The 11,641-nt window shown below is 40.1% G+C and overlaps 1 protein-coding gene across 1 annotated transcript; it reads left to right on the top strand.

The window, feature by feature from the left end:
- The first annotated feature begins 7,355 nt into the window (after positions 1-7,355).
- On the top strand, positions 7,356-9,761 carry LOC144608421 (volume-regulated anion channel subunit LRRC8D-like). Its single transcript, XM_078426168.1, has one exon. The coding sequence runs from the start codon at positions 7,356-7,358 to the stop codon at positions 9,759-9,761; it is 2,406 nt and encodes an 801-aa protein (XP_078282294.1).
- The last annotated feature ends 1,880 nt before the right edge of the window (positions 9,762-11,641 follow it).

Below are 11,641 nucleotides of genomic sequence, written 5' to 3'. Positions count from 1 at the left end.
ATCACTGACTCTGACCTCCCCATCATCGAAGGGGATTTATCGGAGTTGCTGCCTCAAAAAGGCAGCCAGCAATATATCAGAGACTCACACCATCCTGGCCACACATTAATTTCACCTCTGCTTTCGGGAAGAAGGTACAGGAGCCTGAAAACTGTAATGTCCAGGTTCAGGAACAGCTTCTTCCCTACAGCCATCAGGCTATTAAACACTACAACCTCAAATAAGCTCTGAACTTCAATAGACTATTATTATTATTATTATTGCACTATATTGTTTGTTTTTTGAGTATATGTGTGTATGTGTGTGTGTATATATATGTATATGTATATATTAATATATATGTGTGTGTACTTGTAAGTAGGTGTATATATACACAATGAATTTTTTCCCTCTCGTTTATCATATTGTTTACAGTGTACGATGTTTACATATTCTGTTGTGCTGCAGCAAGTAAGAATTTCATTGCTCTATCTGGGACACATGACAATAAAACACTCTTGAGTCTCTTGACTCTTGAGATAGGAGTGGGGAGAGTGGAAAGAAAAATGTGGATAGGTGGGGGAAAGTGAAACTAGATAGATGAGAAGGGGAGAGGAATTACCTGAATCTGGAGCATTCAATGTTAATGCCGGTCTGTTGCAAGGGACCCAAGTGGAATATGAGGAGTTGTTCCTCCAATTTGCTTTTGGCCTTACGCTAGCAATTGAAGAGATCCAGGACGGAAATATTAGTACGGCAATAGGAAGGGGTTAGCAACCAGGAAATCCAGCAGCCCATGGTTGACAGAGCTGATTGCCTCACTGCCAGGCACATTCTTCACTGTACATTACAATCAGAGGCTCTGATACAGTGAAGACTGCGTGTTAGGAGTACCTCCAGTAAATATCCCACCCTCAGTGACCAAAAGTCCCAGCATCTAGCACTAAGGACATGGCGGAAAACTCTAAGATAATGTTCAGCTGGATCTGCCATGAAGGTGATCCATCTTGACTTTATCCTGAGACCCTCACTATCACAGACATCGGGGATTGTAGATCCAGACACAATTATAATTTTTAAAAGACATTTGATCAGATATGTGGATTGGAAAGGTCCAGAGGGCTATGAGCATAATGCAGGCAAATTGGACTAGTCCAGTATTCCAACTTGGTTGGCATGGGCAAGATGGGCCGAGAGGTCTGTTTTGCTGTTGTACAGCTCTATGGCACTTCTGCGGGGAGATGTCCCTCACCATAACACCATTGCCCTCACCTCACCAAAGTCCCCTACTCCATAGATTCTGCGCATAGAGGGTGCTGTGCTCAAACAAACACTGTGGTTTTAGCTGGAACGAGAGATTTAAATTCCCAAGTAACGGCTTAAGATAACAGTTGAGCTTAGAGAATTAAACCTAAGCACATTTACTTCCTATTTTTGCTCCAGTTAGGATAAAGTGGCAAGCACTTGAATGTGCTCATCTTTCTCTTTCTAGGTGGTGTACCCAATGGGATATTTATCAGTTGAGATTCTGGGAAGCACAATCAGCAATGCTTGTATTGGAAAATATTTAATACACTAATCTGCGAATGTCTCATATAATTCTCCTTTCTGTAATCTTGTTCATAAAATAAATACTTGTAAAATCTGGTGCATTCGATAGCAGTAATAGCAGATAGCCTATGACACTGCTTTTATACAGGCTAGTTGTGTAATATTATGCTCATGGACACGATCCTCTTTGGGCTCATGGTTGCCACTTGATCAGATTCTTCCCATTTAGAGCTGTAGTCAAAATAAGCAAACAATGTATTCGGAACTGCTTGCTTCCTGTTAGAAGAACCCATCAAGACATTGGATGAGAATATACAAGGCATGATTAGTAAGTTTGCAGATGACATTAAAGTGGGTTGTATTATACACAGTGAAGATGGTAATCAAAAGTTACAATAGGCTCTTGATCAGCTGGGCTAGAGGGCTGAGAAGTGGTTAATGGGTGGGATTTAATACAGATACTTGTGAGGTGTTGGTTTTTGGGAACTCAAAACAGGAAAAGGCTTTCATATTGAATGGTAGGTCCCTGGGGGGTGTTGTAGAGCAGAGGGATCTAGAAGTGCAGGTACATATTTCCCTGAAGATGGCATCGTAGGTAGATAGGTGGTCAAGAAGGTTTTTAGTACATTGGCTTTCATCAGTCAGGGTATTCACTATAGAAGTTAGGATGTTATGTTACAATTGTACAAGGCCTTGGTGAGGCCGCATTTGAAGCATTCAGTTTTGGTTATTCTGCTTTAGGAAAGATGTCGTTAACCTGGAAAGAGCGCAGAGACAATTTATGAGGATGTTGCCCGGACTTAAGGGCCTGAGTTATATGGAGAGGTTAGACAGGCTACGACTTTATTCCTTGGCGCGCAGGAGGCTGAGGGGTGATCTTAGAGGTGTTTAAAATCATGAGGGGAATAGATAGGGTGAATGCACAGAGTCTTTTATCCTGTTGGGGAATCAAGGACCAAAGAACATATGTTTAACGTGTGAGGGAAAAGATTTAATAGGAACCTGAGGGACAATTTTTCACTCAGAGAGTGGTGGGTATATGGAATGAGCTGCCAGATGAGTTAGTTGACACAAGTACTATAATAACATTTAAAAGATATTTAGACAGGTACATGGATACTGAAGATTTAAATTGATATAAGACAAATCTGGGCAGGTGAGATTAGCGTAGATGGAGTATCTTGGTTGGCATGGGAAAGGGCTGGAGGACCTGTTTCCTTGTTGTGTGACTCTAAGACGCAATGTATTGAATAGAGTACATTCAAATATTTTTAGTTGAAGGATGGTAGCCCAAGTCCCAAATGAATCATCCTGCTCAATCTGTGTGAAGTCAGGGGGTTTGATGTATTTCAAAGAATTGGAATATTAAGACAATCAAACATTCCTGTTTCAACATCATCAATAGAAAAATTCTAAACCAAATTATTTCTTGGAACCTTATCATATATTTTGTAGTAAGTGTCAAATCGAATGTTATTAGCTGTTTGAACATGAGTTGTTCACTTTACACTCTTAAATAATCTCACATTTTTATATTTAGAATTTAGAAAAGTCAAATTCTAATATTTCTGGGCAAAGCCATCCATTCGAATTAAGTTCCATCTGAAAACGTGTCTTCAGTAAGTAATTATTTTAATCCTAATTGATTCTTAATTTATATTGGGGCTTGATAGGTTTTTGTTACTCAAAGGTATTAAGGGATTTTGGAAGATCGGCCATACTTTTTTTACATGGGAACACCAGGCTTTGCTTGTGGCTCTTTGCTCAATAACTCCCCAGCTGTAACGAGCTTAACTAGTTCTCTGAAGGATCATGATTCCATCGTGTTACATGCTTTGATTCTCCATCCTGAAGTCAATAACTGAAAATAAATATGTCTTGCCCCTAACATGATGCCCTGTTTCACATTTCTTGGGTTCTGGTTTTACTTATCCCCTTGGTCAAATCAGATGATTAGTGGATCCGTATGTAGTTTTTTCAGAAGATATTTGATTCTCACAAGGTATTTGATAAGATGTCACACAACAGAATAACCTCAATCCCAAGCATTACGGCTTGTGGATCTGGGGTTAAATACCTTGGCCTAGACAGTGGATCAGTTTACAGACATAAGACACTGAATAGGGATAAGCAGTTTATTTTAAGTTGGCAAATTATCAGTGTGGATGTCAAGGATTGGTGCTGAGGCCTTTGTCATGTATACACATATGTATATTTATTCTTAGAAGACAGAACCAAGTGCTAATGTAGCATTGACTATTTGAAGATAGATCGGAAAATAAACTATGAGGATGAAAAAAATCTGAGCCGGGATACAGATGTTAATGGAATGTGGGAAAAAATGGCAGATTGTATATTGTGTAGAAATGTGAAGTTATCATATCATATCATCATATATATACAGCCGGAAACAGGCCTTTTCGGCCCTCCAAGTCCATGCCGCCCAGCGATCCCCATACTATTTCAATCCAGGACCAGTAAAATAGAATGAATATGATGATCATAGAGTCATGTGGCACTGAAACACTGAAACTTTGCAAGAAATTCAAGAGTTATGGATGTCGCCAGACCAGCCTTTATCTCACCACTGTGGACGGCTTGATTGTAATCTTGTATAGTCTTTCCACTGACTGGATAACACACAACAAAAAAGCTTTTAATTGTACCTCAGTACACGTGACAATAAACCATTAAACAAAATGGCCTCACGAGGAGCCAGCGCTGCCCTCGCAGCTGCGGCTTGCCTGCAGTCCGTTGTCTTTTGTGTTTTTTGTTGTTTTTGTCTTAATTGCAGTTTAAATATGATGTAGTGTGTGCAGTTGTGCGTTATGTGGGGGGGGTAGGGGTGGGAACTGTAACATTGTCTCTCCCGAACGGAGATGCGACCTTTGTTTTCTGTGTCGTGTCTCCGTTCCCGCTGCGGCCTACCACCGGCCAAACACCTGGAGCTGGCGGCCTCCGGCTAGGACCACCTGGGCTCTGGTTCGCAGAGCCCGCGGCCCGGACTCACCACCTGCGGCGCTGGCTGCCTTCGGATGCTGCGGGAGCGGCTGCGACTCGTTTCCGGAGGCTCCGGCGTGGGCCGTGTGGACGTCGGAAGCCCACAGGCCCCTGGGTGGGGGCCGACATCGGGAGCTCCGGCAGCGGCAACGTCTTCGCGCACCCCGGATCGCGGGGCTTGGGTCGGCCCACCGCGGACCTTTCACCGTCCGGCATGGCCTGAAATAGGCCGCGGGATTTTCTCTGCCCGGCGGGGGCTTCAATGTCTGACCGCGGGAGAAGGCGGCAGGGAAGAGAAAAAGACATTCTGGCCTTCCATCACAGTGAGGAGGGGACTGGAGGAGACTCACTGTGATGGAGGTTTCTTTTGTTTGGTGTTAGTTTATGATTGTATGTGTTATTGCATTTTTATTGATTATTCTTATTGGTCTTATTGTTGAACTGCGGGTAATTTTTCATTTCACTGCACATTTATGTGTATATGACAAATAAATGACTATTGACTATTGAAATACAACGGCCATTGGGAACAGTCAACTAGACTGTTCACCGAACAGATTCATGTGATCACAAAAACCAGCCTTCCTTCCATTGATACCATCTACACTTCACACTGCCTGTCAAGGCTGCCAGCATAATCAAGGATCAGTCTCATCCACTGGTGTCACTCCCTCTTCCACTCTTTCCTACCAGGCAAGAAGTACAGGTTTAAAAACGTATACCTTCAGATTCAGCGACAGTTTCTTCCCAGCTGTAATTAAGCAACTGAATGGTCCTCTCATCAGCTAGAGTGTGATCCTAACCTCGCATCTACCTCATGGAAACTTTTGAACTATCTTTAATGGGACTTTATTGGACTGCAATGTTATATCTTTACTCTAAATAGTGCCTTTATCCTTTATCTGTGAACCATGGATAGCTTGAATGTATTCAGGTAGTCTTTTTTTTTAACTGGTTGACATGCAAACAGAAGCTTTTTACTGGACCTCTGTAAACGTGACAATAATTAACTAAACTAAGATAAACTTCAGCCCAACTCATCCATGCCAACCAAGATGCTCCATCTAAGATAGTTCTATTTGCCCGCATTTGGCCGTTATCTCTCTATAGCTTTTCTATCCAAGCATCGTTTAAATGTGAGTACTGTACAGTGGGATCAGTGGGTACTGAATGCCTTGGTGTACATGTACAGCAAAAAAATAAGAATCAAATTATTTGTGGACAAATTCAGAACTTGATACATGACAAATTTAATCAAGGATTTGTGATTAGTAAGGGTGTCAAGGGTTGTGGGGAGAAGACAGGAGTATGGGGTTGAGAGGTAAAGGTAGATCAGCCATGATGGAATGGCGGAGTAGGCTTGATAAGCCAAATGGCCTAATTCTGCTCCTAGAACCTATGAACATGATATATGCTGCCTGTACTTTAGGCAATGCAGCAGATATTAATTAGGTTGATTTCTGAAATGAGGAGAATGTTCTGTAGGAAAAGGAACTACATGGGCCCCATTCGCTGAGGAATTGGAAGAATGAGAAGTGATTTCGTTGAGACGTTCAGCATTCTGGTGGGGGTTGGGGTAGTTGGGGTGAGGGCTTGACGAGCAGATGCTGTAATGTTGATATAAAACAAAAAGTCTGTATTGTCCACTTGAGTTTGATTTGAGGAGGATTTTCCTTAGAGGGTCACGAGTGTTTTCAGTTTTCTACCCTGAGAGTTGTGGAAACTGCCATAAGGATATTTATGGCTGCATTAAATGAATTTCTGGATCAAAGTGGATCAAAGCGTATAGGACTTATTGAATGCAACATCTCAAGAGGCAATGCAACCCATTTCTGTTCCTAATCTTGAGTTCTTAGGAACACAAACAAAATTTATTTCCGTTTTCTAAAGAATACAATAATATTTTTAAGACCGATATCACTTTCCTCTCTGAACAAAGTTCTTGTTCCTCGAGCTAAAAATGGTGTTCCAGCATGTGGCCATGATCCAATACTTCTGTAGAGCCTTGATGCTATGTAAATTATGGTTCAGAATTACGGTGGAGTTTAGGAAAGTAAATTTGTACAGTATTTAAAATCAGATCATATTAAGGTTTTGCAAAATATTATTCGGTAATGTTCCTCATTTTATATTGAACTGACTTAACTACAGTACTGTTTCAAATATCCCAACTACATTGAAAATATTGAGACATAAGGAACTGCAGATGCTCTTTACAAAAAAGAGACAAAGCGCTGGAGTAACTCAACAGGTCAGGGAGCATATCTGGAGAACAAGGATAGGTTATGTTTTGGGTTGGGACCCTTATTCAGACTGATCCTTCCCTGCCCTATCTGGGTGGATATCAATTTCTCCTACCATCCTGCACCACCTACCCCTCCCTACCACCATCCCCACCACTTTCCATCTTTCCCCCATTTCCTTGCACCTTAATCCTTCTCTCAGCTGCACATTTCACTCATCTCTCAAGTTTTGTCTCCTTTTCTTCTCTCACCTTTGTCCATCTATCTGCCAATTACGTCCCCCTTCCCACATGTATCCATCTATCACTTGCCAGGCGTTGTCCCGCCCTCACCTCTCTTTTCCAGCATTCACTCCTCCCATTAAAACTAGTCTGTAGAAGGGTCTCGAACCGAAACATCACCTATCTATGTCCAGCACTTTGTGTCATTTTTTAACGTTGAAAATATTAGTGGATTCATTTGTTAGATACGTTACCAGGTGGGAGAACCTTAGCCAAAGTGCATAATGGAAAGACTAATATCTCAAGTGTTTATAAAATGTTTGGTTCAAATAACCATCAAATTTTCACATTTATTTCAGGTATGTTTACTGTCTCCGATGTTTCAACTTTGGAAAGCAAGCAACCAGCTTTCCGGATCTTCAAACCATGGTGGGACACATTCATGGATTATCTTACCATTATTATGTTGTTGCTGGCTATTTTTGGCTGCAGCATACAGCTGTATATGGACGATACTTTATGCTTGCCGTACATCAGTGAAGATGATGGAGAGCCAGTTGTGATAAAATCAAACCAGCAAAATATTCCAGAAATATCTCATGCCATTGCTAATCCACAATTACTCAGAGGGCGAAGCTTGTCTCCTCAACTCAGTCAAGGAAAAGTCACAAAATTACACAACTGGCAATATTACTACATCAATCAAGTGTGTCACAGTCAGATTCCTTGGTTTACCAGATTCTTCTCTTACTTAATTTTATTCCATACAGTTGGCTTGATTATCTGCAGTAATTTCTATTTCACATATCCTAAAACAAGCTCCAAACTGCAACAATTTCTTGACATCCTCCATAAATGTCTGCAGTCACCATGGACTTCCAAAGCCCTGTCCACAGCAGTCATTGTTGATCGCAGTGAAGTGGAAAGGGTGTTGGAACCTCCAAAGGACTCTGAAAGTGATGATAATGAGCTTAATGTTAAATCTGATCCATCATCCAATAAAGTTCTGCCACACATTCAGTCAAGCACATTAGAAACAGATTCATCGCTGGACAAGAAGGATGCAGAGCAAGCCAAAGCTTTGTTTGAAAAAGTAAGGAAATTTAAACTCCATGTGGAAGAGGAAGATACCATCTATAAATTATATGCTGGGCAAACATTATTCAAAACTATACATTGTGTGATTATTATTGGTTACTTTCCAGCCTTTATTTATGTTGTTGAGTTTTACAATATTTGTGAGCCTAATGCCATATCACTGGTTATTTACAAGCGCTTCAGATGTACTTATACCACTGCTCGTTTCATAGGAAAATTGTCTCTCTTATATCTGGGTTTAATAGTTATCTATTGGATACTCTGTATCCATACATTAATTTGGGTTTTCAGAAAACCATTGAAGCAATATTCTTTTGAGAAACGAGGTGAAACCCAATTCAGTGATATCCCTGATGTAACAAACGATTTTGCCTTCTTGCTGCATCTACTTGATCAGTACGATACTCTGTTCTGCAAACGGCTTTCAGTTTTCCTCTCAGAAGTAAGTGAGGCAAAGTTAAAACTGTTAAGCTTGAACAATGATTGGACTGTGGAGAAAGTGAAAAAGCATTTAACAAAAACTAAGAAGGACCAATATGAGTTGTATCTCTTCATGTTATCAGGAATTCCTGACGCTGTCTATGATGTTAGTGAGATACAGGTCTTAAAGCTGGATCTTTGTAGTAGCGTTAAAATTTCCAACAAAATTACTCAACTCAGCCAGTTGGAAGAAGTCTGGCTCTCTCACTGTGTAACTGAAATGACACCATCAGCTTTGATGTGGCTGAGAAACCAACTCAAGAAAGTGGGAATTAAATATTTAAGTCGTGATGAAATACCTGACTGGATCTATAAACTGACACAGCTGAAAGAACTGTATCTTACTGGAAAGCTAGCTATAGAAAAGAAGGCTGTAGAATTAGAATCAATGAAAGGACTTCGCTCCTTAAAAGTTCTTTACTTAAAATCAAGTCTCTCTAAAATACCCTCTACTATCATTGATGTGGCATTACACTTGCTCAAGCTTTGCATTCACAATGATAAGACCAAGCTCTTGAGCTTAAGTGTCTTAAAGAAAATGGTCAATCTGACCCAAATTGAACTGCACAACTGTGAATTGGACAAAATCCCAACAGCCATTTATACCTTATCCAAACTTCAAGTTTTGGACCTTAAAGGTAACAATCTTACCAAAATTGAAGATATTTCTAATCTGCAATACCTAGAGAAGTTGAACTGTTTGAAGTTCTGGTTCAACATGATTAAAGTCATCCCGCCATCAATTAATCTAATCAAGAAGCTTGAGTATCTATATCTGTCACACAACCAGATTGAGGTTTTGCCTAAAGTCCTTTTCAATATTGACAAACTGTATTATCTTGATGCACAAAACAACAACATTTCTGTAATTCCATCTGATATTGGAAATCTCAAAAACCTCTACTTTTTGGATTTGTGTCACAATAGAATTGAGGTGCTACCAGATCACCTGTTCAAATGTTCCAAACTCATGACTCTGAAGCTAAGTAATAACTTAATCTCAGTACTCAGTGCAAAGATCTCAAAGCTCACCCAACTATCCCAGTTGGAAGTCCAAGGCAATCACTTGGAAAAACTCCCAATAGAAATAGGACAATGCCCTATGTTGAAAGCAAGTGGATTTGTCGTAGAACAATATGTTTTTGAGTCACTTCCTATAGAAATACGAGAGAAGATGGGCGGAAGTTAAGATGAGATCCATTAATTGGACACCAATACTTTAGTTTAAAAAATGTTGCTACCCATGAAAAGAGATACTTGATGCAAGAAAGAAAGTAAATTATTTTAACTACTTAAATCTATCATTTTAATAGCTATTAGACTTTTGAATAAAACAATGGAATAACTCAAAATATTATATATTATGTTTACACCAGATGCCCCAGGACATTAGTTTTAAAAATAGTTCCTGGTAAATGTTCAACTCTCAGAGACCAGATTTATTGCTGATCCCTAAATATCCCAAAAGGCACGGACAGACCATTCCTCTAAACCCTGTAGAGTCATAGAGCTTGTAGAGCACGGAAACAGAGCCTTTGGTTCACCTTGGCAATGCCAACCAAGTGGCTCATCCCATTTGCCTGCTTTTGGCCAATAAACCCGTCCAATCCATATATCTGTTCAAATGTCTTTTGAAAGTTGTAATTGCACCCCTTCTATAGCTTCCTCTGGCAGATCACTCCAGATTCAGGCAACCCTGGGTGAAAAAAAGTTGCTCTTGAGGTCCCTGTTAAATCTTTCCATGTTTATCTATTAATATCCTTCCTTCAATTAACTGACAACTTCAGATGTAGTGTCACCAATGTCTTATATGACTGATGCACAAACTTCCTTACTTGTATTCAGTTTTTCGAGCAATAAAAAATAACATTCTGTTAGCTTTCCTGATTACTTGCTTTGTGAATTAGTAGTGATTCGTGTATTAGGCTTCCCAGATTCTGTTGCATATCAGGACTTGGAAATCTCTTGCTCTTTAGATAATTTTAAAAATCCTGATTAAGCGGACAATCCCATTTTCTCAAATTCTTGGTGAAATGTTGCCCACTCAATTAACATATCAATATCCCTTTGTAGCCTCCTTACATTCTCTTTGCAACTTACTTTCCAAACTATCTTTCTATCATTAGTAAATTTACTAACTATACTTTCAGTCGCTCATATAAATTGCAAGTTGAGCCCCTGCAAAGATCTCGTGGCACTTCACTCATTACAATAAAACTAATTTATGCCAACTTTTTACTTCCCATTAGCCAGCCAAACCAATCTTTAAAATATACCAATATGCTACGCCTTAAATGGTGAGTTTTCACTTTCCACAATAATATTTGGAGGTGTTACCCTACCAAATGCCTCTGGAAATCCGAATCTTGTATATCCACTGGTTCCCCTTTGTGTTACTTTTTCAAAGATCACCAATAAATTAGAGTCTTAATCTGGAACTTTGGCTTGAGAAGCAATAGTGGCACTTTACTATCATTTACATTAATTTAGCATGAAAACGGGCCCTTCAACCCAACCCATCCATGCTGACCAAGATGCCCATCTAAGATAGTCCCATTTGCCTGCATTTGCCTCTTATCCCGCTGTATCTTTCCTCTACATGTTCTTGTCCAAATGTCTTTTTAATGTTTTTATAATACCTGCCTCAACTATTTCCTCTGATAGCTGGTTCCTTATTATACACTATCCTCGCTGTATGAAAACGTTTCCTCTCGGGTACCTATTAAATCATTCCCCTCTCACCTTAAACCTCTGCCTTCTAGTTCTTGATTCCCTACCCTGGGTAAAAGTGTGCATTCACCCTATCTATTCCCCTCATCAGTTCATCAACTTCTATAAGATCCCCCCAGCCTTCTGCTCTCCAAGGAATAAAATGCTTGCCTGCCCAACCTCTCTCTGTAGCTAATGCCCTTGACTCCTGGCAACAGCTTAATAATCAACAATTCCACAATTACCAGTAAACATTGTCGTTTTACTTTCCCCTGATTAGTCTGAACGGTCTCGACCCAAAACGTCATCCATTCCTTCTCTCCAGAGATGCTGCCTGTCCCACTGAGTTACTCCAGCATT

This window comes from Rhinoraja longicauda, chromosome 31 (genome assembly GCF_053455715.1).
Source record: "Rhinoraja longicauda isolate Sanriku21f chromosome 31, sRhiLon1.1, whole genome shotgun sequence".
Classification (NCBI taxonomy): Eukaryota; Metazoa; Chordata; class Chondrichthyes; order Rajiformes; family Arhynchobatidae; genus Rhinoraja; species Rhinoraja longicauda.
Note: the sequence above shows the minus strand (reverse complement) of the source record. Positions and strands in the feature narration are given on the sequence as shown.